This window comes from Gadus morhua, chromosome 21 (assembly GCF_902167405.1).
Source record: "Gadus morhua chromosome 21, gadMor3.0, whole genome shotgun sequence".
Taxonomy (NCBI): domain Eukaryota; kingdom Metazoa; phylum Chordata; class Actinopteri; order Gadiformes; family Gadidae; genus Gadus; species Gadus morhua.
In genome coordinates, this window is record NC_044068.1 from 20,094,161 (window position 1) to 20,120,496 (window position 26,336).

At 45.0% G+C, this 26,336-nt stretch overlaps 1 protein-coding gene across 2 annotated transcripts; it reads left to right on the forward strand.

Moving 5' to 3' along the window:
- The first annotated feature begins 32 nt into the window (after positions 1 to 32).
- On the forward strand, positions 33 to 14,418 carry ak9 (adenylate kinase 9). 2 transcript variants are annotated; one of them, XM_030345991.1, is made up of 35 exons: positions 33 to 111; positions 222 to 336; positions 560 to 623; positions 701 to 753; positions 839 to 935; positions 1,064 to 1,176; positions 1,619 to 1,771; positions 1,874 to 1,993; positions 2,076 to 2,150; positions 2,258 to 2,350; positions 2,666 to 2,817; positions 2,901 to 3,208; positions 3,421 to 3,560; positions 4,172 to 4,322; positions 4,426 to 4,507; positions 4,593 to 4,666; positions 4,997 to 5,191; positions 6,328 to 6,458; positions 6,972 to 7,175; positions 7,386 to 7,625; positions 7,746 to 7,867; positions 8,025 to 8,244; positions 8,753 to 8,824; positions 9,166 to 9,390; positions 9,660 to 9,878; positions 10,336 to 10,537; positions 10,659 to 10,860; positions 11,149 to 11,295; positions 11,460 to 11,677; positions 12,275 to 12,471; positions 12,622 to 12,791; positions 12,903 to 13,001; positions 13,100 to 13,202; positions 13,615 to 13,729; positions 13,840 to 14,418. In XM_030345991.1, the coding sequence occupies exons 2-35, from the start codon at positions 244 to 246 to the stop codon at positions 14,046 to 14,048; spliced, it is 5,058 nt and encodes a 1,685-aa protein (XP_030201851.1). In that variant the 5' UTR covers positions 33 to 111; positions 222 to 243; the 3' UTR covers positions 14,049 to 14,418. The 2 variants fall into 2 exon arrangements, with proteins under 2 accessions (XP_030201851.1, XP_030201853.1); XM_030345993.1 differs by having other exon boundaries at positions 9,169 to 9,390.
- Positions 14,419 to 26,336: the final 11,918 nt, after the last annotated feature.

A 26,336-nucleotide genomic window follows, 5' to 3' on the forward strand; every position in this document is an offset into this window, starting at 1 on the left:
GCTACATATTCTGGTTACTATGGTTACCGTATGCATTGCGTCGGCAACAGGTTCACACTGTACCGTTAAATGGTCCCCGAGTATTTCTTAACTTAACTACGATAAATAACGGTGAGTAGTTGTATAAAGACACAAAGCTATTGATATGTTCACACATTATTCATAATTATAGAAACAATTACTTTAATGACCACTCTTCTCCGTGTCTAATTTAAATGCAGTATCTTTCTTAAGCCGGCTGATATGGACCGACTGGTGGACAATTTATGTGAAGATGAAGCTGAGACAGAGTTACTCCTGGCTAAACCCACTTGCTTTATTATTGTTGGAAAGCCGGTAATCACACACACGCACAGACGCGTGCACGCACATACGCGCGCGCGCGCACACACACACGAACACACACACACACACACACACACACACACACACACACACACACACACACAAACAAACTCTCTTTATTTTATTCTCGGCATTTTGCTACTCTTTGACAATAATTGTATACTTCGTTGATACAGAGTACTGTAGAAAGCTATAACTTTTTGTTTTGTATCAGGGGGTAGGTAAATCCAGCCTGGCCAAAAGGTTATCTGAGTCGTGGAAGTGTATCTGGATTGATGGCAAGTATTTTGTATATGTTTGCACATAAAAAAGAACAAAATTGTACGAATTTCTTTAACATTCTGTTTTGTTACAGATACAGAATTGATTTACAAACAATTGAAACGTCAAACAAAAGTGGGTGTGGAGGTAAACATCCTTCTCCCTCTGCTATTGAGCCTTTTAATGTTACTACCCTGCTAATTTGTTGTTTCCATGGTCGGCCCGAATCCAGCTCATGCAGATCTTAGGTGAAGGACGATGTATTCCTGAAGCTCTGGTGCGCCAGCTCATTATAGAAAGGCTCCAGTCACCAGATGTCCAACATTATGGTACCTCCACGGAAGCATATCCAAATAAACAATAGTAGGCCTACAACAGTAAAAATGTGATAGTGCTGTTTAAATACCCTTGCATTGCCTTGCCTTGATAATGAATGGTTTATCATTTGATGGTGTAGGGTATGTATTGAGCTGCCTTCCCACCATGTCAGAGGAGTGTCTGAAGATACACGACCAGATAGAGCTGATCAGACACCTCAAGCTCAAACCGGACGTCATCATCAACATAAAGGTCTCCCTCTCCTACCCATTTTAGTTGGTCACAGTGTACTTGTACCCACTTCATGTTAGACTTGGCAATTACAACCTACAGATGGTATAAACAAATATATTACCTGATGTTACAGAGCCCCAGGGTCTGTGTCAGCCTAACTGACTCAATTATACATTCAAGATCTACATAGACAAGACACACACACTTTCCTTATATTCATGTATGGTAAATATTTCATCAATCAATTAAATTGAGAAATAAATTCAATGAGAAAATTGAATTTATTCAATTTGGAAGATGAGAAATTCATTTATTTCCTAGTTTTAGGAATTAATTTCCAAAGCAAGCTTAATTTTACTTTCATAATTCATACAATGCAATTTAGTTGCAAAGCTTGACGTTCCTGCAAGTTGAATGTTCCCACGTTGGTACTGCTGATGCATTGACTGTCTGTACTTAGTGTCCAGACGAGGACTTGATCAAGAGGCTGTCTGGTGTGAGGCAGCACCCAGCAACCGGCCAGATGTATCCCAGACCAGAACATTCAAACAAAGAGCCAGAGAGCAGAGCGCAGAGTTTGCTTGAGGAAGGGGAAGAGGGTGAAGAAGAGCAGGTCTGAATCATGAGAGAAACCCTTTAAAACAAAGACTGGTAACTTATACATGTTAAAAAGAATTGAGTCAACACATTATCTATCTATATTGTGTGAGAGCAGAAGGAGAAGGAGCTTCAGAAGGATGATGTCGACCAGATGGTGCGGATACAAGACAACTTTGCAGAACAATGTTCTCTAAGGATCAAATTGTACAAAGACACCATTCTGAAACCCCTGGAGGTAAGTCTTGTGTTATGGCTTGAAAACGTTGATACGTTTTTTTATTCAGTATTGGTAAACATCTTTACTGGTGATCTCTTAGGACTACATGGCGGACCACAATCCTCTCTACCTTTTTGAACTGGATGGAAACAACAGACACGATGAGCTTTACATGGCAAGGCCCTTTTCGCAATCAGGCTATTCAAATAATTTTGTTTAAATCATTATACACACTGTTCTTCTTGCATCAATGCCATTTTGTGGATGGCTTTGTGTCTCCAGTCTGTTATGTCTCGTCTGGAAGCGTTGGCATTGAAACGCGCTTCAGTACCCGTCCTATTGAGTCAATCCGACGAGCTTCTTCCTACTGAAATGGTAAGCTCTTGCATTCGAGAATACTCTGTTAACCGATGCCGTGGGTCTATGAAGAAGTGTAATTTGGAGTTTACTTGTTTTAACTTGGTAACTTGGTCAGAGAACTTGATACACAGACAAATGTGATGGATTGTCATTTAAATGAAAGATTATCAGCTGGAGACTTCTCTAACTCCTGTGTACCCTAATGTCAAACGGCTTTCACACTTGCTTTTCTGTTGGATTTCAAGTAAAACAGCTCAACAAGCAAATAATGCAATCAAGGATTCTCTCCTGACTCCATACGATGTACGCTGAAGTATGTGCTCTTAAAAGGACACTTTACAGGAGGACCTGCACAGAGTCATGTCCTCCTCTGATAACGTGGCTCCTGGTTTCCGGTGGAGGAGGAGTCGCTGGGGCCGGACCTGTCCTGTAGCTCTACAAGAGGGCAGCATCATTCAGGGCACGTCTAAGTTCTGTGTGGGGTGAGTGTGGGGCCGAACCAAAACTCAAAAAAACAATGAAAAGACATTCACCTGATTACGTCCCACATGCATCCGCTTAATAGATTCCAGGCCAAGGCTTACTTCCTGTCATCCAAGGAGGCCTACCAGAAGTTTCTAGAGAGCCCTCAACGGTACCTGCGTCCTCCGATGCCCTCCCCACCCTGTAAGGTGTCCGTGGTGGGGCCTCCGCTGTCGGGGAAGAGCACTCTGTGTGGCCTTTTGGCCCGGCACTATGGAGCCACAGTGGTGGACGTTGAGGCACTAATGCTCCTGGCCGCACTGGAGCAGGACAAAACCACAGAGGACGCCATCCATACAGGTGTGGAGGAAATAGAGATGGAAATGGATCAAGATGACCAACAGGATGAGGGTAAGCTATAATAAACTGTTGTTAGCCTTTATTCCACTTGAAACTTGTTTGAATCTATCTTTAATCCAATAATATTCCTCCTCCATCCTCCTAATATTATGTCCAGCACTTTCAGCGGGTTTTCCTGTCTGCTTTAATTTAAGGATATCTTCTGGCATCTTATCTGAGCTATCTTTTCTGACCTCGTAATGCCTGTCATCTGCTTTTTACAGTGAAAGATGATCACCCAGTGGTTAAGGAGTTTGTGTTAACTGAACCATCCTTTAGCGAACCGTCCACAGACCAACCAATGGGCTCAGATTCTCCTCCTCCAACATTGATTTATGAAATGTTGGAGAAGCGCATTAAAGAGGTACGGTTCCCATTTGGTAGCTGCAGGTGCCCATTACATTAAGAAAACTCACATTGGTAGCTGGAGGTGCCTTGATCATTAATATCAATCGGGATCTTAATCAACTTAAACACAAGTCTTTAAAGATCCCTTTTTTACCTGCGGGTGTGATGTTGATAAGCCATTACAAGCTGTTTCACAGTCTACCTTTTAGTGACAGTACACATGAGTTTGTCCAACAAGATGGGCAAAGGGTAGATCAAGCTACCAGCCTACTGATAGGACTGAACCAACTGGTATGCTGGACTGTCCATCATATATTTGGGCTGATAGACCAGCATACCAGTTGCTCCTTCTTTTGATGTCACTTGAGTAGTTTGTCAAATGGCTTGCAATGTTTAGATTGTTAGTGCTTTGCACAAAGCACTTGGTTCTATGAGCATCCTTACTGTACTGACAGCCCTATATTGTTTCACCTTCTTCTGACAAATGTAAGTAATTCGCATTGGATAAAAGTGTCTGCTAAATTCCCTCAATGTAAATGCAATGGCTGAACAACATCCCACATTGTGGTAAAATTAGGCACCTCTAAGCTCCGTGAAGCTCTTGCTCAAGTTGTTGTCGTATTGCAGATTGAAGAGGCAGATGTAGACGCAACAATAAAGGCTGGCTGGGTCTTGGACAACTTTCCTAATAACTTCTCCCAGCTCGCCAGCCTACAGAAGGCCCATGCTGGGGTGTTGCCAGACTTATTCGTTTGCCTCATAGACGCCACTGACAGAGGTAGGAGAGAAACTCAAGACTCAAATCAAACACACAAACATGCATGCACTCTGGGCAGGGTTAGGGACACACACCATCACTTGGTCCCTTGCTCTGCTTCTAGGGAGCACTCTGTTGAAGAGGATGTATGAGATGGACCGGGGGTCGGTGGACAAAGCCCTGAGGAGGAGGCTGGAGGAGGAACGGTAAAACTTGCTGTCAGATCCTATTACAGCGGGGTTATTGAAACAGTTTCATTAGGTGCCATCCTTCTGACTCTAAAACTCAAAGGGAGCCAGGGCAGGAGGCTGAAGTGGGGGATGAATTGCAGCCTCAATTGAAGACCGTAGAGGAAGAAGCTGATGGTGAATTCTCTTATTTTTTATCTATACATCATTTATCTGTTTTTTGTCTGAGCCAATCCCCCCCTTCTTCATCTGACTGACAAGTCATTTATAAATGTAAAGACTGAACAACATGAGACCCAGTTGCCTGTTTTACATCCAACCTTCCCCTGTAAATAAACTAATACAATATATATATATACTTTCTCTCAGCAGTTTTCCCCAGGTTTACCTGTTCACCTGTCCCCTATTAAAGACATGATCCTCCAGCTTGACTCCCTTGTTCTCCTGTCCCCTACTAAAGATATGGTCCTCCACCTTGCTCCCTTGTTCACCTCTCCATCCTTAAAGATATGGTCCCCCCTGAGCAGTGGGGGATGGGCTACCCAGACGTTCCAGAGATGGATGGCCATAGACTGCGGATCAAGGAGTTTTTGGGGGAGTGGGACAGCATGGCGCCCGCTATAACCAGCAGCTTGGTCTTGCTGGACATCAGCAGTAAGAGCCCCGGGGACCTCCTGAATGAGGTGGTCCACCAGATGGAGAGTAAGTGTTGATAGTGTGTCTGTGTCTTTGTCTGTCTGTCTGGGCGTGCTGTGTGTCAGAGTTTGACACAGTATCCTTGTTTAAATCCATCGCAAATAGAAAACTAAAATGATAAAGATGTATTATTCATCTCTTTAATATTAGCAACGGTGTACCGTCCCCTTTGGTGGAACCAGGGGAAAAAGTAAGGACCAAACACAACAACCAAATAAAATTAATGGAGTCAAGGTAAAGGTGGCAAAAGTAAAGGGATTTAGTTTCACAATTTAAGACAAAAGTATAACAGCCTTCAAAACAAACCTGTGGGGGAAGAAGGGACCAAACGGTATTTGCCAAACAAATTAAACGTGATGAAAGTACAACAAAACTAGGTCTTACTATTCACTAACTGCAACCAAAACCAAACAACAAAAGGCCTCAAAAACCAATCCAAAAAAGAGAGATTTACAAAAAATGTAAGGGTGGCAACAACCAACTGACCTAGTGTGTTAAACAAAGAAGTACCCTACTTGAATGCATGTGTAGGGTACCCAACTTACCTAGACACCTACTTCCCACCACATACCTTTTACAAGTTGAACTAAGGCTCAAACAAAACACAACGGAAGGGCTGCGACAGCAACCATTATGCAAGCGGAGATCAGAGAGAGAGCCTGAGAGAGCCTTCGACAGGTGTCTTCCATGTATGGATGAGCCTCTATTCTGATTGGCCACAACAGTGGTTGAGGGAAAACCACTGCAGCTCCTGTTGAGAAAAAGAAGGGGGACTGGAAAATAGACAGGAGGAGAAAAACAGGCACAAGTTTTAGGAAATAGTTGACAGAAAAAGTCTAAATGATATCATATATATATTATATTATATTTTTTAACATTATAAAATACAACACAAAACAAGAGAGCTAATGGTCACATGATAGATTTGATGGTAGCCGTGATTTTAGTTGTAATTTAAAACTGGTAAAATGGACTTTGGACTTTGTGTGATATGTGCTCTGTGTTCAGTGTTAACAGCATTAAAAGTTTTGGAAATAAAAAAAACAACTTGGGACAATCTACAATAAAAGTTGGACATTTTCTATTTAAATATCCCATGGTATGTATACATTGTAGCTATGGTTATGAAACACCCTCCTCAGAGCCGTTCCAGTACGTTGGGTGGGAGGTGACAGAGGTGGACCTCCAGGAAGAGGAGGACGACTCTCAGGCACTGGAGGAGGTTATGAAAGAAGAGGAAGAGGAGGAGGACCCAGCAACAAGAGAGAGCCAGGTCATACACTTACAAGAAGAAATATTAAGATGCAGTTAATAAAAAATATCCCTGATAACATATATTAAGGATATTCGGGGGGCAAGGCAGAACGTCCAGAACAATAGTAGAAATTAAAAAAAGAACACATTTTTAACTGAATTCAGTACAAACAAAAGGAAGGAGTTAGTCCGCTTGCTGCGCCCTGGTTCTGCTTGCGATACTGGTGTGCAACCTCTCTCCTCTGTGGCTGATGAGAGACTAATGTTTATGTTGGGGGAAGGTTAAGGAGGTAATGCAGGTAAGCCTGCAGCAGCTGTTCATAGTAAAAGGAATCATTGAATGAACTCACCCAGCCTCTGTCGGTGTCCTCAGTTTTAGAAGTCTCTCCCCAGACACTGTGGAGGGCTTTTAACCCTAACCCTGGTCCATCCACAATGAAAAAAGGAAACAGACATTATTGACTTGAATACATATAAGTGACTATGACCTTTGATCCTTCATTCCCCCTTTGTGATCCCCTCACCACTTCAGGACGATACAGCATCCAAGAGATTGTTTGGGGACACCCTTCATTTCTGCCCCGTGGCTCTGAAAGACCGCCACGTCCTGGTACCCGGGATGGACGACATTGCTGCTAAGTACCGCGAGAAGATCTACACCTTCTCTAGCATCAAGGCCCGGGACCGCTTTCTCCTCCAGCCCAAGGAGTTTTTGGCAAAGACTGGGCCTCTGAAGGTACTGTAACATGTCAGGGAAAGAAAGAAAGAAAGAAAGAAAGAAAGAAAGAAAGAAAGAAAGAAAGAAAGAAAGAAAGAAAGAAAGAAAGAAAATAAGAAAAGATAGAAGGAGAGAAAGAAAGAATGAACGAAAGAATGGAAATTAAGAAACAAAGAAAGGAAAGACCCAGACAAAGGGGCCTAACTCTTGTTCTTGGTTTCCCCTCAGCCCCCTGCACTGAGGATCCTGATGCTCGGTGCCCGGGGGTCGGGGAAAACCTTCCACGGCAGCTGGCTGGCCCGTCAGCTAGGCGTCTTCCACATCCAGTTCAGAGAGCGCCTTCAGGAGCTGATTCTCGCCAAGACCCAGAGCCGGGTGGTCCGTGCCGACGAGGCCGAGCGCCCTGAGAAGGAGGACCTGACGGAAGAGTCCGGAGGAACAGAGGCGCCGCACGAGGAGGAGCCTGAGGTCAGCCTTCACAGATCATGGAGTACTGTATAGTGCAGAACTACTCCTCCTTTAGGTGTCCTGTGGAGGTCTCCCTATGGCTGTCCAGTCACTGCAGTGGTTGTGAATGTGCTCCAACAGGAACAGGTGACGCTGAGCGAGGACGAGGCGGCCATCAAAGCTTACCTCTCGGATGGGGACCCACTGCCTTCAGAGATACTGGACACCTTGCTGGCCCAGTACTGGGAGCAAGAGCCCTACAGGTAATGTCCCCTCCTCAACCCCCCCCCCCCTCCTCTCTTGGACTCCTCATTCTCATCACCATATGTGTTTCACCATTTTACTTTAAGTCATACTGATGATGTTATGTTTATATGATTTACACAGAACTCTGTGATGTGTTTCCTGTTACCCTCTCAGGTCCACAGGCTTCATCCTGGAGGGCTTCCCCCAGAGCCCGGAGGAGGTGACCTACATGGTGGAGCAGCAGCTCTTCCCTGACCTGGCGTTGGTCATGGCGGCCGACCTCAGTCACGTGGTGAAGCATCTGCTGCCACCTCGTCTCAAGGCCTGGAGGGAGCGGCGCGAGCGGCGCAGAACCCAGCTGCAGCTCGCAAGGGACCTGAAGCATAAGCTTCAGGTGAGCCAGTGGGAGTTCAGTGTGTACCTGGGGAGGGTGGGATGTTCATTGAATGAGGAGTGAAGGACATATTTCTGTGGCCATGTCCACACTAATGCGGATGCATTTGAAAATGCACATAGTTGATGGTCCATCCACACTGAAACTGTTTTGATCCACCAACAACTGACGTTTTCAAAGACATTTGACAACGTTCGACTTTCCTAAGTGGATCCATTTGGTCACCTGTGTGTCTCCTAGTGTAGGCAGGGAATTAATGCTTATGTAAATGGAGCGTTATAAGAAAACACTGTTGTATGGATGTGAGGTAATCCAGACTTGTGTTCTGGGTGTGCACATCAGAGACGAACCGGAAAGGGGAAAAAGGCTTTTTGTACGGACATACACAGTTTGACTGTGTGGATTAATGGTGCTTTTTGAAAATGCTGCGATAAGGAGCTCATACATAACAGCAGCATTCTTAGATCTAGCTGGAGTAGCGTGGATATAGCATCTGTCTCTGCTACAGGAGGAGGCCATCATCAAGAGAAGAGCTGAACTACTCGAGAAGATAGCCTTGGAGCTGGCGAGAGGACAATCAGTGAGCATAAAACGCACCCAACCATGCACACACAAACACACACACACACACACACACACACACATATAAAACATGTGCACGCACACACAGACACAGAAACACACACAGAAACACAAACACACACCACTGACAAAAACGCATGCAGGAACGCACGCACATACACTCACACACACATATAAAACATTTGCACGCACACACACACACACACACAAGCGCAAACACAGAAACACACACACAATCACACATACACAAAAACACTATAAAATTAAATACAGCACAACCAACATCTAAACAGACCAATCCATTTCCACCACCTTCTAACCCTCATGACCTTCACTCAGCAGAAAAGAGGCAGTGATGAGGAGGAGGATGACGATGAAGACGAAAAGTCTGGTGACAACGTAGAGGAGGAAATGGAGGCCATACTGCGTGATGAGTTCCCTCCAGAGGAGGACGAGGACGATGACAGTGGGGGTGAAGAGAGCGAGGAGGCGGCCGCTGAGAGGCTGGAAATGAAGATAGGACTGTGCTTAGACATGGACGACAACGGCCTCTCCGTCGTAACGGTACAGACCTCATAAACATCCGTTTATGTCATCTTTAAAGAGAAAATAGAGAAAATAATACCGACTTGTTTCTGCTGTCAGTAAATGGTTTATGATGATTTCCTGTATAGTGAAAGATCGATTCTTAATGGAATTGTGACTTCTGATTTTGATTCCTAATGGAAATGTGTTCACTGCACATCAGTGTTGTTTGAAAGTAATCAAAGCAGTGCTTCCAAATGACTAAGAAACACCAAAGAGCTCTAAATGTTTTTCAAATGTCCTACTAGGAAATCCTGGTTGAACAAAGCATCCCCAACGTGTCTGTGAAAGTAGCCCGGACATTGCAGAGTGTTCGCTCCCAGATGCTCCAGGTGATCCAGCCCCTGCTGGCTAACAGGGAGTCCCTCTTCCAGAGATGCCAGCCCCTCAGCTACAGCCTGGCCCGCAAGCTGCTGCGAGCCTCCTACAAGTCCCACAGTGCCTACCGCTGCTGGGACCCTGTCAAGGTGCGTCCAACACTGCCTGATTCATTCAGGCATCAGCAGACATTTGACCTGATATGTAAAGTATACAAAGACACCAAAAATGTACTATAAGATACACTTACAAGCGCAGTAGCCGACAGAATTCTCTTTTACAATCTTCTTGACGTTCATGACTACTGGAGCCTTGTGTTGTGAGATACAGGCAAAGTTGTTTCCTTTATAGTTTTGTAAGAGTTATTTCTTTACCAACAGACATATAACTTGTAGGAGCACTTTGTGAAGTCAAAAGAATCACTCAATACAATAACAATCCAATACAAAAATATATGTACATTATTACTATAAGCTCTCTCTGTTTGTGTCTGTCTGTCTCTCTGTCTATCTTTATCCCTCTCTCTCTCTCTCTCTCTCTCTCTCTCTCTCTCTCTCTCTCTCTCTCTCTCTCTCTCTCTCTCTCTCTCTCTCTCTCTCCCTCCAGTATGTAGAAGGAGACCTGATCCAGCCAGTCCACACCCCATACGCGCTGCTCTTCCACCACTACATATATTTATTTGCCTCCAAGGCGACCCGCAACTCCTTCATGCTCAACCCCATCAAGTTCCTTAGGCAGAACAAGCCCAACCCCTCAATACCCATTAGAGTGGCTGTGATCGGTCCACCCAAATCTGGGAAAACCACAGGTTAGAGTCAAGTGTGTCAGAAGCCAACGGGCAATTTAGCCCTTCTTTTTTCCGTTCTTTCTTTCTCTTGCCTTCTTTCTTTATTCTTATACCAACACCGTACTTTCTCTCTTCCTGTCAGTGAGCCAGATGTTTGTCAAGGAGCACGGCCTTGCACGGATCTCCATCGGCGGGGTCATGCGCATGGTGCTGAGTGCTCAGGGCCACACGGAGCTGGCTGCACAGATGAAAAGGCACATCTCCTCGGGCCTCACGGTGCCAGACGAACTGGCTGTCCAGTGCCTGGAGGTGGCGCTGATGAGCCAGGTGTGCAGCACACGAGGGTGAGATGTAGGAGATGCAGGGAGCGGGGTTGTTGAGATATGTTGGCTTTAAGTCTGCCATAACATTACAAAGTAATTCTTCAAAAAAAATGGAATTCTTGAATTTGAAAGAAATGGAAAAACAACAATGTTACTGTGTGTGTGTGTGTGTGTGTGTGTGTGTGTGTGTGTGTGTGTGTGTGTGTGTGTGTGTGTGTGTGTGTGTGTGTGTGTGTGTGTGTGGTCACTAATATGGGTAACATGGGTCAAAAAATAAGAAAAGCTAAGCTGTGTTTCTTACCTTGCCAGCTACATCCTGGATGGCTTCCCTGTGACCCTGAGGCAGGCAGAGCTGATGGAGGCTCGCAGCATCATCCCCATGGCGGTACTGGAGCTGGCGCTGGACACTGCAGAGGTGCTCAAGAGGGGCCTGCTGGACAAGAGCCAACCCAACAAGTATAGCGCGAACCTCAACAACAGCATCAGCCACCACAGCCACGCATCTGAAGTCTTGAGCTGCTAATAACATTTTGTCATGGATGTTACTGGAACAGGATGTACAGAGGAGGATTTCTGAGCTGCTCTGGCAACCTGACTCTCCCTCTAACCCTGCATCCTAGGCCTCACCCGATGCCCGACAGCTCTGAGATCCTCCACATCCGGAACGCTCACTACAAGCAGGAGGCAGTGGCAGTGAGGCGTCACTTCCAGCAACAGTACGGGAACTGGACCCTGCTGCAGGGATCCAGGAGCACATGGTGGCTCTGGACCCAGGCTCTGGAGGAGATCCGCCTGGGCATGAATCACATCCACAGCTACTTGGACAGGAGCAGTAAAGGTAAGACTGGAGCGATAATCTATCTATACTAGGGATGTGCACGGGTACACGTGTAACCGATTAGTAAATCATAACCGTTACTGGAAAAATAAGTAAACGATAACCAAAAAAAAAAAAAAAACACAGCGCCATTGTTTCATTCGGAATCGCGACAGGAAATGTACATATTTATAATTAGAAATTCGTCCCAGCCTTAATACCACAGATACTCTAGGGTCTATAGCATATAACCACGTTTTCTGAATACAGTTTAATGTAACAGTAAGCTGACAACATCCTAATTAACACCGCAACTGCAAGTTAACCACACGGAGATAACCATGGCAACCGGTCAAACAAATTTTCTTTTTGCGATCATTCTGCTCGCGCATCCGCCGTGTTGATAAACAAATAATCCCCCTTTTGCGCGACTGCGGTCCACTTTAAAAAATAAAATAAAAATGATTAATTAATTAAAAAACGGTTAACCGTGTACACGAAAAGAAGGGGGTGTGTAACCGTTTAATTTTTTTTTTTTGTTAACCGTTCACACCCCTAATCTATACTTCTGTTCTGTCTTATCCTTTTGTATTGCTCTTAACCTGATGTATCATGTAGGGCAGGCAGCCTGCATCAACAGACTATGTATCACCCCCAAGGAGCTCCAGTCTCGTCTGGGGGAGTTTGGTCTGTATTGCCCGGTCTGTCTTGCCCTGTTCTGCCACTTGGTGGACACTTCAGGCAATACTTTGCTGGCATTGGCAGCTGAATACAGGGCACACTTCTACAAGATGTGTTGCGCTGATCACCTAGAGGTACATATCGCAATTCATTCAGTTGATTATGGCAATATTGCAAAAATGCAAAATGCCCAACTCTTGCTTGCTATTTAGCAGCATGTTATTTCCCATTCAAAAGTTCCACCATTGAATAACCCTGATGTGATTGATCCCTGGTGGCTGTAGAGGTTTCTGACCACTCCAGGTGCGTTTGTTACCCCTGGGTGTCCACACCCCCTTCCACCCCCCCACCTACTGCCCCAGGCGCTGACAGAGAGTCAGGTGAAGGACAGGTTCCCCCTCCAGCTGATGATGAGGGGCTACTGTCCAGTCACTTATCTGGATGGGAAGCAAAGGTAAGACCCCCGGTAGAACACAGCCGTGTATGTCTAAAAGGGGTCAACAGGTTTCACAAAAATGATATTGTGAGGTAGAATTCTTATTCAATCCGTTGATCCTTACCTTAGGTACGAGGCTCTGATCCGAGGAAATATGGCATTTGCTGTGGAATATCGGGAACGTATCTACATTTTTGAGACAAAGCAAAAGCAGGAGATGTTTTTACGGTAGGCCTATTCATCGTTGTAATGTTGTAATGTAACTGTTTTAATTAAATGGTTTTGAAGGTGAACGATCACCATACATTTATCTGTTATGGATTAAGGCTGCCTGAAACCTATTGGGACCAGAAGCTTCCCCAAAGGGTGCCTCCTATCTGTGAGCCTTTCAGACTCACCTCACTGCCAATGTTGGGTTACTTGGAACAGGTAAGAACCAAACTCAAACACTCATGAACAGCGGTTTTCAATGCGTTGGACGCAGTCGCGGACCAAGTCAGTCATAGGATGGCCACAATAATCAAAGATAGATATGAAGGTCTGTTTCATTGTATCACACTCACATTTCACTCATGGCTTTTTGTTGTCAGTAACAACATTTTCTAAAACATGCTACAAATCACTGCTTTCATTATGCTCCAACTTTATCTATATTCAACATTCAACATTCGACATTCAAAATATTGATGTTACCATACCTTGAGTGGCAGGCAGGTCAGAAAAGGTTTGCTAGAACAGATTGCGGATGCCTATTGGGTGTAAATGTTGAAAAATGGTGGTTAATAAAATGTCCAGCTGATATGGGCTTTGACTCAAGTCTGCTCTTCTTCTCCTTGGTCAGGGGGTGGCTGAAGCCATCATCAAGGCCATGACAGCTGTTGGGTGTCTCAAACCAAAGTATCCCTTCCTGAGTTTGAAAACCTCCGCCCTCCTCTACATCCCCTTCTACTTGAAAGGTAAACAAGTCCACTGAAAAAATGAGCCCTGATCAGGCATCAAGTAATCAAGTATAAATAAATAAAAATAAATCATAATGATAATAATAAATAATAACTTCTTCCCGCAGCCTTTAACCCCCGTAGTTCAGTCTACGTCCGCCAGAAGTACCGGAAGAAACTGGCTTCGTTTGAGGAGAGCTGTGAGCTCATCCCCTACCTGGACTCCATCATGGGGAAGACATGCAGACCTCCCAGTACAAAACCTGTTGACTTTGAGTTTAAACTGCACAGGTTCCTGGCCTTAAAAGACCACCCAGGCACTGCTAGTTTGGTGTAGCATGTATGAGTATGTATGAGTCAGTATTGAGGGGTGTTAAGGATGATATCAATTGGATTGTGTGAAGTTTCTATATATTTCCTGGATTCATTTATGGTTTTGTGCCTGATAAAATAAGGCACATTAGGTACAATTATTGCCATTCATTATTCAAAATCATTCAATTTAATAATTGTATTTTTTTTCTCACCAGACTCTCAACCAAAAATGTATGCATATTCATATGTATTTGCTCTCTATTGATATTTGTATTCCTTTAGTATGGTTTTAATTACTTTGGCCTAGGCCTACTGGGTGTCTGAGTTACTTGGCTATGAATACAATGCTATTGGTGTATGGAAGTGACTCATAAAATACCTTATTTCATCTTTTTCTTTTGTTACAAACATAGTTTCATAACATACAGAAGGAGTGGCACTATAACTAAAGCACGTTCAAAAAAACATACGTGGAAAATACTTTCTTGCAAACACAAAGTCGCACAATGGTCATCCCTATTAAGATACAGGTAAATGAACAATGGCATAACCATTATGAAGGTATCATAGACTATAGTATTGCTGAACAGAGATACTATAGTCTATGACTATAGTATCTCTGTTCAGAAGTCTCGCCCCAAACTTTTACGACATGGAGAAACGCCCAACGGTAAAAAAAAAGAGGAATTTTTCCGAGACCGAAATGGAGACACTCGTGTCACTAGTTGATTCAAACCGTCAGATTTTGCTGGTAGCCTAAAATCTGGCATGAAAGGCAAGCAAAGAAACGCTATATGGAAGCAAATCAGTGTTGTAGTCAATAGTGTGTCCAATGTTCATCTGGCTTTTGAAGAGGTTTGAATAATGCCGTGTTCTTTTTGGAAAAAGTCTGCTGAGTCAGGATCGCTTTAGCTCACTTTATTTGGTAAAGTTTTGGACTAGTCTCTATGAAGCAAAAGGAGGGGAATTGTATGAGCACGCGTGGAGATAGACTTAGTAGGGCATCTGGAGGATGCGTTACCTGGAGCGTTCTAGGCTCGCCCCCTGGGCAATGTGTTGTGACTTATCTACTGGGCAGGCGTGGACAATTAATGCCAAATAAGCAGGTCAATCTTGTAGCATTTGGCGGATCTATGGTCACACCAATTGGCACAGTGACATTACCATGCAGGACAGCCTACATATGAAGCTAGTCGCCTTCAGCAGGGAGGTGTTCAACCTGGACTGTGTTAAGGATCACACCCTGTCGCAGAAAATGTTTCAAGCATATGCAGACCTATTCAAAGATGAGGTCGGTGACTTACCTGTAACATACTCGATGAAGGTAGTTCCAGGGATAACATCGGTTGTCAGCCCTCCACGTCGTATCCCAGCTGCAATGCAAAGAAAAGTGGAACAAGAGCTCCAAAGAATGCAAACCCTGGGAGTAATTGAACCTGTGGATGAGCCCACGGAATGGGTTCCAAATTTAGTGGCCACACACAAGAAAGAGACGGGTGACGTGCACATCTGCATAGACCCCAGAAACCTAAACAAGGCCCTCATGCGCCCTCCCCATCCCATGTGCACGGTGGAGGAAGTTGCCGCACAGATGTCAGGTGCCGCTATCTTCTCCGTCCTTGATGCTAAAAGCTCCTTCTGGCAAGTCAGACTGGATGATGCCTCATCCCTCCACACGACATTCACAACTCCTTATGGACGATTCAAATTCTTAAAGATGCCGTTCGGAATTTGCACAGCCTCACAAGTGTTTCAAAGAGCCATGGAACAAATCTTTGCAGGATATCCATGTGCTATAATCATGGACAGGCTCAAGACCTGGATCAGCAGCCCACCTGTACTCAGGGCCGGATTAACACTTTCTGAGGCCCGGGGCTAATTACCCGGGTGAGGCCCTTCATATCATGATGTTCTGACGCATGACCTCACACAAACCCACTGACACATCAGCGTACACAGTAGGCCTACCAATCTATGACAGACTATTTAAAGTGAACTGGTAATATGATTTCAATTCAATTAAATTAATTTCAATTCAAGGGTAGCTTTATTATAATTGCAGTAGTGTTGACAAAGCTGACAGAATGAGGATGGGGAAACAAAATGCATCTGAATTGGCCTACTTGAAAATGTAGGAAAAAAGAAAGTATGAAATTGGTGATTTGGTGACTTTGGCAAATCATTACAGAAAAAATAATAGGCCCTACAATGCATTTGCTATCAAGTACAGCAAGTTAGGCCCAGACAAAATAAATGAACTGTTTTTTGAAAGTTACTTAATTTATAGAAATGCATCCTGTTTTTGTAAACTCATCAAAAACTATAAAACAATGTAGGGCCTATTGTAGGCTATTAAACAAAGGTCAATGAAGGCCCCGGCTATGGCTCAAACGGTTTGGGCATTGAATGGTTAATTTACTCCGGGAGTAACGCCCTGGTACATGTCCGGTTACGCACAACAAACCCCAAGCAAGAAGACAGGCAGGAATGTACGATGCAACATATTTGGGGTGAACTGTTTGAAATGTGCACACAAACAAGCTAAAACTATTTTACACATTAATGGGGCTGGGTCATATAGAGGAGGCCGCCGCGGCAAACATGACTCACCAAGGGACTTCAGAAGGCCCGTCTTCTGCTCTTCTTTCGTGCGAAATCATTAATGAGCTCCTCAAAGTCCATTTGGGCCAGCATGTCGTGCTCAATTGACATTAAAGTCAGATTGTTAAGTTTCTCCTCCAACATTGTCGTTCTCAGCCTGTTCTTGATAATTCCAAGTTTGGAAAATGACCTCTCCCCGCTGGCATTGCTGACAGGCAATGTAAGGTAGATCCGCAGTGCTATGTCGACATTTGGAAAAACTTGTTGTAGATTCCTTTCTCGAATGAATGACAGTAGGTTCATCGGCTGCCTGTTTACAGTGGAGACTTTTGCGAAATGTGTTCAGTTGCGTTAGAAATCCGAAGTAGGTGGATGTTTCTTTGTACACTGCGTGTCTCTGTTGTAATGCACTGATCAGTTTGTCTATGATGACAAAGAATGTCTCCCGAAAGCGATTTTCTCCCGCATTGGACACAAGGGTTGGTTCGTCTGTGTCATCGGCCGGGGTGGTGCGCTTCACCTGTCGAGTCACAGTGTACTGCTGTGACAGTGATAGCGATTTGGCCTTGGATTCCAAGTGTTTGTACTGGGAGCGTAAATTGGACACAAAGTCTATGAGTGACTGGAGCAATTCCACAGCAGTAACTAGGTTCAACTCCACCGTCTGCAGGGCCCTGCTTGTGGTGTCAAATCTTTGCAGCACGGTATCCCATATGATGGCGAGGAACGCTGTCTCGAATCTATTCAATTTTTTTGCTCGAGACTTCGCCTCATCTCGTGCGGCTGATTTCTGATGGTCGTCTTCTGCTATCTCGTTTAAAGTGTCGTGGATATTTTTGAAATTTAAACGGAGAGCTTTTGTAGCCTGGGCGTGTGCTGCCCATCGCGTCAATGAAAGTCCCTTGACCATCTCCATGCGCTTGTTCTCGTTAGACTCCAGTCCATCTATTAATATTTTCCAGCGGCTAGGCGAAGCTGAGAAAAAAGTGAAGATGGATTGAACTAGCCTAAAAAAAGAGCTGGCGTCACGGCAACAATCCACACTACAGACCCCAACAAGGTTCAGGGAGTTGGCCGCGCATGGAATCCAATCAGCAAGTGGGTTTATTTCCTGAATTCGGGCACGCAATCCCTTGTATGCACCTGCCATGTTAGACGCGTTGTCATAGCACTGTCCCCTGCAATTTTTAATGTCTATGTGCATGTCCTGCAGCACACCTGTGACTGAGTCAAAAAGGGACTCGCCTGTATTGCTAAAAATGGGCAGAAATTTCAAAAATCTCTCAAAGATCTTGCCCTCCTGAGACACATAACGCTCCACAAATCTTAGTTGGTCAGTGTGACTCAAATCCGGTGTAGAATCCACAATAAGTGAAAAATACTTTGCGTTTTGAAGCTGCATTATTATCTCTGATTGTACTCGCTGGCCCATGAGTGCAATAAACTCAGTGCATACAGTCGATGACAAATATGAGGGTGTCCCCCGCCCCTTGTTTCCAAAACGTTTTAAGTGTTCATCCAAAAAAGGGTCAAACTTGGCCAGCAACTCTAAGATGCCCAAATAATTGCCGTTGTGCACTGAGCCCAGTGTTTCATTTTCTCCCCTGAAAGCGAGCCCACGCTCTGACAGAAATTTTATCACGGCCACAACTCTCCTCAATACCTCCTTCCAGTAATTCGCCTCATCTTTCAGTTGATCCTGCAGGCCCGCGTCGATCCCACGCACCTGGGTGCGCGCAAGCCAAGTAAGCACAGCCTTTCTGTGGGGCTGACCCGCTTCGTGCATCTCGACTCGGTCAACTGAGTGTTTCCAATCAGAGAATCCGTGCGTGAAAGCGGACGAATCGTTACTGAATAGTTTGCAAAAAAAACAAAACAAATTTCCAGTAGATGGGGAGTAAGACAACCCTTCTCTTGCCACCTTCTCTCCATTTCTGAGCGAGCGAAAGAACAATGTTTTGCTCAGACATCGCTTCTGATTTTTATAGCTCCTTTCAGAAGCCGAAAAATCGACATCTTTATGTTGACATTGTGTGGGTGCTTCAATTCCCTTTCCGACCCAATAGCTTCGCGTCTCCTCATTAACTTCTCCCCAGCAGGCAATGTCTGTTGATATATCTGTTTTCGCCCCAGCCTCAGAATCAACAGGCTCATCTGCTACATTACCCACTGCTTCTTCTCCATCACTTGTTTCCTCAGAGATTGTAGCACTATTGCTAGCAGACTGGCTAGTTGGGCTGGTTAGTTGGCTAGCGGTGGTTGGCTGCTCTCCGTCACTGACAGTTGTATCTTTGTTGGTGGTAGCTGCTACAGCGGTCTGATTACTCCTCCACATGTTGGTTAATTTGGGTGTTTTCTGTAATAATTCTTTCGCTCTTTCCTTTTTTATTTCATCTAATTTTCGTTTTTTTGCTCCGCTCTCGTGTTTCCTTTGGCCCGGCATTTTCGCTCGTTTTTTTTTTTTTTTTTTAAAGGATTTTTGTCATTTGACCTTCAGCGACCGGAGGCCCCCCTAGCGGCGAGGCCTGGGGCTACAGCCCGGTCAGCCCATTCGTTAGACACGGCCCTGCCTGTACTCCATTACTATGATGTGAGGCAACCGGTGACACTCACCTGCGATGCATTACAATATGGTTTAGGGACCGTTTGACTCCAAGAGGAGAATCCCGTGGCATACGCGTCTCGCACACTGACCCAGACGGAGACGAGATGCGCCAATCGAAAAATAACTTCTGGCAGTGGTCTTCGCCTGCTACAAGTTCTATGACCACATCTACGGCAAGCCGGATGTGATTGAGACTGACCACCAGCCCTTGGTCACCCCCCAATCCCGCATGAAAACCAGCCGCGTAGTTATGAGGGAGGCCGTCCTCACACCGATCTTCCTCGTCGTCATCGTCCTCAATGTCCTCCGGTTCATCCAAAGCTACCCCAGCCTTAGCTGCAATTGTGTGCAACATAGCTGTCACACATATCACAGCGCATGACTTGGCCGGCGAAAACTGGAACCCTCCGCTGGACTTGTGAAGGCATCTAAAGCGCAACTTCCACCTCCCGATCGTGCGCTCAGGATTAGGACTGATATATATGTCGGCCTAGGCTTAATCAATTGTGTTTTAATATCTTTAGCATTCATATTATTGCAATCTATTCTTTTCGTAGGCTACTCTGCGGTTGGCCTTGATGGGGAGATATTTTAACCCTTTTTAACCCCATTTTCCTCCGACATTCCTGCGTCTCCCCCTGCGTCATAGCCCGTTTCAGCACCATGTCAGTGGACAGGTACAATCCTACTATCGTCGTAAGTGCAGCGAATGCGCGTTCACGTTAAGAGGAGTTTCGGGAAACGCTCAAAAGAAATTATCGATGGTTCGAAAAATCCATCGTTCGAACCATCTTACGAGCGAAGATCCATCGATATCGGGAAACGGGGCCCAGACACGAGTAAACGTTGGGCAAGCTTTTCAGGAATAGCGTGAATTGAAAGAAAAAGAAGACTGCAAATCAGACGCCGACTTGGCCGTGTTGCTTTTATAATTGAAAGTACCCTTGGGTGAACTTTGTCTTCGTGGTATTCTTGATGTTGATAGTCTCTGTACAAATGTGTTTTCTCGACCGTTTTGTTGTGTGCCCTGTATGTTTCTAGCTTGCTTGGTTGTGTTACGTATTTTAAGAATCTAAGCCACCCACACATAGACCCAATGATGCAGGACCAAACATATAAGCTGCGTTACTCTCACATAGCCACAAGGGGAGCATGATGTTATTGAAGGCTGCTCCCTCTTCACCTTTAATTAAGTGAAGAAGCCGAAGCCATAACGTCACCCCGGCCACGCCCACTAGGCAACGCCCACTTCATAGGCCACACCCACTTGACGTCCTGTACGGAGGACGTCGAGTGAACAGCCCAGAGTTCAATAGGTAGACGGCGCAGCAAGCCACCCGGGCCTTAGCCCGGGGGGCTTGAAGTAGATCACGGTATTTTCCTCTCACTCGCGTTAGAAACAATTCCCTCCGTATAGCTTCAGTTACCATACCGAAACATGCCGACGACTTTATAATAAATGAAGTGAGTTAAAGCAACCCGGGATTGGACAACTTTCTTCGAGAATATGCAACAATTTGGTGACCCTGACGTTTGGAAGAAAGTCCCGAAAATCCCGGGGGGCGCGACGCTAAAACAACTTCAACAGGCCACACACGTCTGAGGTAAGTATAAATCATTGTTTTAAAGATTAAATCTGAAATAGGATTGGTTATAAGAACACTCAGGTGTAAGCTTGTTTTAGCCACCGTCCGATTGTGCTGCTGCAGAGGCCTAGCATAACAACACGTGTAGATCAACGGTTGCAAGGAACTGTGAAGACCCCCCCCCCCCATCCCCCCATCCCTTTGTTTACCTGGGCGCTCCTGGCTGTTTGATAAGGCAATGGTAGCCTGCACAAAGGGACCCCCGGTGTGTTATGTCTGTCTGTCTCTGTCTCTGTGTCTGTCTGTACCACGTGGGAGACGTAGTACCTGTGTTTTTTTGATTTATATGATGAATGTCTCGAAGTTAAGCCGAGATAAGGTAATCATAAGGTAATTGATGAATGTCTCGAAGTTAGGCCGAGACCATCTAAGGTAAATAGTGAAAGCGCCGAAGTTAAGCCGGGCCACTATAAGGTTTATTTATTACCGGCCACAAACTTCCAAACTCTTTACGGTGGGGTGAGGAAAGGTCAGGTTTTTAACGTTAATCTAGCTTAGTTGCATATTAAAACGGAGGCTTGGCCAAGGAGTTCAAATTGGATTGATTCCTCCCGGTTCATTTCAAATCTAATGTGCAATTTTGATTAGTATACAACGCAGCCGTAGAGTGTAACCACGGGGTGTTAAAGAGACAGCGCGTCTTCGTGACGTGGGTTTCCTTTGTCCAGACGTCCGCCATCTTGGGTCTTGCAGAGACCAAGAGCAGCGGGGAGCCCCCCCCCCCCCCTCTCTCTCCCTCCTCTTCCCCCCCCACCCTCTCCCTCTCTCCTTCCCCCCTCTCTCTCTCTTCTCCCCCCCCCCCCCCCTCTCTCCCCTCCACCCCCCCCCCCCCCCCCCCCTTCCCTCTAGAAGATCCTATCGTGAAACCCCCCCACTCCCTTTGTCCCAGTCTTCACAGGTCCAGTAGTCAGACCCCCCATCCCCCTGTCCACAGGTCCAGTCGTCGGATCCCCCCCTCCCCACCCTTTGTCCCTGCAAACATTCTCTTCCCCTACCCTTCCTTATTCATATGGCTTAAAGAAGATCGGGAACGGTGGGACGGGGGCTTCGATTTAACTAACAATAGAGAGGCCTCCCACCCTCACACCTAGCCATGTGTTGGAACCAGGATGTAAATTTAGCCTTTGCAACCTGTGTTTGTGTGCATTGATCTTAATATTCTCTCTCTCTCTCTTCAGGAAATAGCAGTATATGCAGTAACGAATGCCTAACACTCAGACATTATGTTTTTCAAGGTTGCTGGGCCCTTCTGTCTGTTTTCATGCGTTTTGTGTATCAAAACAGGAGTGCAATAGACACGGATTTTGTCATGCACAATGATATTAGAGAACCAGGATGGTTCAAATAGACACAGGGTTCAACTGCTAAAATAATATGTTTAATTAATAAATGATGCACATTGTTTTAACCGGTGCACAAGGCGGGAGTTAGCTCAACTGCTGTAGTTCAATTACAATAACATTTGTTTCAACCGATAACTTCTGAATTTTTCTTTTAGGTTCAGTTTTTGTTTTGTTTATAGAATATCACCATATATTTAATACCAAGATGTGCATAATTGTTGTAAGTTTGGATGACTCTTTATTCTACCTAGTTTAGACGGTTTTGATTGACCTAGCTCAAGATTCACCAGGTGTCAGACGTAGGATTGTGACACTTCCTGGGAGCCCCCGAGCCACACGTCGACTGCACCAGGTGTCAAGACGTAGGATTGTTGCACTCCGAGCCTCCGAGCCACGCGTTAATCGACTAATCGTTCCTGCAGAGTTCTGAGGTGGTAACGGTGGAGCTCAATGGGAGGCTCCGGGAGAGTACAATCGCGGGCTCACACGGGGAGTGGTGGCGGTGGGGCTCATGGGGAGGCCCCGGGAGAGTTGTCATTCGCGGGCTCACACGGGGAGAAATCGGGTGGGTCAGTAAGTCAGAAGGTTGAATTAATGTATCGATTTGATGTTGACCAACAAAAAACTAGATAATTATAATAATAAATACTGTTCATGTAATGGTATAGTTAGGTCTGGGACCTGCGTAGCTAAAAAAACTGTTTTGGAAATAGTAATGAACGTGTCCGGGACATGTGTAGCTATAAAATAAGTAAAGATAAAACTGAGTTTTACTTTACTTCACTTTACTAAGACATATTCACGTTTGATGTGGTATGCAGAAAGTGGCGCAATAGGATATTGTGCAGAGAATAAGGCGTATTCACGTTTGATGTGGTATGCGATGTACATAGGAGTGAATCAAAGTGTGGACAACATCAAATGCGAGCAATAGGTAGAATAAATGAAGATTAGGTCATCCAATATGCATAGTTAGTGTAGGACAATCGGGTAGTATGATGAAGGTAACTGTTATTATGAAATACGGTTAACACAGAAGTGATATTGAACATGCAAATTTTAACATTGTTAATTCCCTTTTACATCTTTTTGGTTATAGCAACTTGGTTGAACTACGGTGTTGTTATCTTTGGTTGTCATTCAATGCACATGGCTGAAGCAATGCGCAAGGAGGGATGTAGTGTGAAATTAAACCAAAGTAGATACTGTAAAACAATTAAAATTAGAATTCATGGAAATATGTTTTTGAACAACTAACTGCTGTACATGAGTTTGTATTTCTGCAATAGAAGCAAAAAGTTCCAGAACCAGATGCAGACACACCCGGAGCCTACAAACTACCACCGCCGAGCAAGGACTAACAGTCACATGAGGAGATCAAATAACAGCAGGATTTGAATCGCACCGGATGGGTTGGTGGCCAGGGCACTGGTATGATTACAATCCCTCAGGTTAGAATTGGCAGAGAACTCCGGCATTAATGACCCTTTCACAGGATGGATGGAGAATATGTCTGGGAGGTGGAAAGGCAGAATCCAGTAAGTGCCCGTCGCGGGAATAAATGCAGAGACCGTGTTAATTGTCACCGGCTGCCGTTGTATTCCCTGCGCACGAGGGCTACTGCATCTGCTGATCACCACAGCAGTGGGCGCTACAGAAGTGCCAAGTGCCATTCAGGCTTACATTACCTGAGGGGCCCGACCCTATCCAGCTGCAATATGTAGAATAGTCAACACCTATACTATTCTAGTAGAATCGACTGTATTTAAGATAATCAATATCCCGGATTTACTTGAATAACACATTTTAAAACAACCATACCAGACTATGTTTATTATTTGGTAGTATTGCTTGGTTGCGAGTGCAACCCGTTATTTCTGAATCGCTGCATTGATAATGGTACTGTTGATCTTTGAGACGGTTGTTTACAGGCCACCTGTTGCTGACACGACGACGACGGAGAACCTGTTTGGAGGCTCCCATGATGTAGGAGTAACCTCTCTGAGTTGAGCCCTTGACAAGGAGGGACGAGTCTTGGGTTCATGAACTACAGGCCCGACGGCGACAGAATCCATGCCCAAACCACCCACATGTAACAGCGAACCAATGCACGAAGATCACCTGAACCACCCGAATCCATGCTAGGCTATCAATAATCTTGAATTTTTTAAAATTGTATTATGACTACCAATTTTTACTTTACTTTTGTACATGATGAAAATTGTATGACCTTGTAGCACATGACCAAAAAGTATTAGCTCAGGATTTCTATGGATAGTTTTGTTTGTGTGCTGTTTGGCCATGTGATTGTATGTTAAGAAGATTTGTGTTCATTGTTGTATTGTTAAATAATGACCTGTATTTCCAATAAGACCCACAACGTGAATGCCGTCTCAGTATTATGGGGACGCGTAGTGGTTTTTCCCCTCTCTTCAAGAGGTCTTTCCGCGACGGTTGATGGTGTTGATGATTGATCCTACTTTGACTATGTTTTCGGTGTGGTAAATGGTGTTTATGATTTAAAATATTATTGTATGGTCATCTAAGATGACCAAGGAGGGACTGTTACGTATTTTAAGAATCTAAGCCACCCACACATAGACCCAATGATGCAGGACCAAACATATAAGCTGCGTTACTCTCACATAGCCACAAGGGGAGCATGATGTTATTGAAGGCTGCTCCCTCTTCACCTTTAATTAAGTGAAGAAGCCGAAGCCATAACGTCACCCCGGCCACGCCCACTAGGCAACGCCCACTTCATAGGCCACACCCACTTGACGTCCTGTACGGAGGACGTCGAGTGAACAGCCCAGAGTTCAATAGGTAGACGGCGCAGCAAGCCACCCGGGCCTTAGCCCGGGGGGCTTGAAGTAGATCACGGTATTTTCCTCTCACTCGCGTTAGAAACAATTCCCTCCGTATAGCTTCAGTTACCATACCGAAACATGCCGACGACTTTATAATAAATGAAGTGAGTTAAAGCAACCCGGGATTGGACAACTTTCTTCGAGAATATGCAACAGTTGCAACCATATAAACACCTTTGTTTCCATGGGTGTTTTGCTGTTCGTCTGTCTCGTCCCCCAGATACAGACTGAATCCCCGAATCCAGGTTCTTGTTTATTTAGATTATTATGTTGGCCAACACTCTTACACTGATTGTTCTGGGCCCCGTTTCCCGAAAGCATCTTTAGCCTAAGTGGAGCACAGAGTGGGTCGTACGAGCATACGTACAGTTTTCGCACCGTTTCCCGAAAGCATCTTTGGTAACGAACGTCTTGAAAACGCTCACGAGTCACGAGTAGCTAACGAGTGCTCCAGGGTACTCGTAGGACGCTAAGAGCCTCGTTAGCCTACCATAGCCTCAGTGGCGTAACCAGCGGACATTCCTAGTATTGGATGCGTTTTATTATAACACATTGGTAATGGTGTATCACGTGCGTCTGAGCCTAATGTGGGCCATTATGTTCTTAGTTTAAGAGAGACAGTCCAGGAAATGTTTGAGCAGGCAGGGCACTTAAAATGTGTGAGAGAAAGTGGGGGGGATTTGTGCAGACTGACACAGGCTACTCATAAAACGTAGCATAAAATAATGTAAAACAAATAAAAAATAAAACAATTATAAAAATAAAAATATTAATTATAATAATATTAAAAAAAATGCAAAGGAGCAGGCAAAAGGCTGGGATATGGTGGGGATTGGTCACGTTGACGGGAATGTTTAGTGACATGTGCGAGGGTGGAGGGGGTTAAAGAAAAGTCTCAATCACTCTTCGACGTGCATGAAAACCAGCCGCGTAGTTATGAGGGAGGCCGTCCTCACACCGATCTTCCTCGTCGTCATCGTCCTCAATGTCCTCCGGTTCAACCAAATCTACCCCAGCCTTAGCTGCAATTTTGTGCAACATAGCTGTCACACATATCACAGCGCATGACTTGGCCGGCGAAAACTGGAGCCCTCCGCTGGACTTGTGAAGGCATCTAAAGCGCAACTTCCACCTCCCGATCGTGCGCTCAGGATTAGGACTGATATAAATGTCGGCCTAGGCTTAATCAATTGTGTTTTAATATCTTTAGCATTCATATTATTGCAATCTATTATTTTCGTAGGC

Excerpts from the sequence above, each read along its gene's own strand:
- ak9 (XM_030345991.1), top strand. The coding sequence starts at position 244 with ATGGACCGACTGGTGGACAATTTATGTGAAGATGAAGCTGAGACAGAG. Across the intron at positions 2,818-2,900 it reads ACGTCTAAGTTCTGTGTGGG|ATTCCAGGCCAAGGCTTACT; the intron begins GTGAGTGTGGGG and ends TCCGCTTAATAG. Across the intron at positions 11,296-11,459 it reads GACAAGAGCCAACCCAACAA|GCCTCACCCGATGCCCGACA; the intron begins GTATAGCGCGAA and ends CCTGCATCCTAG.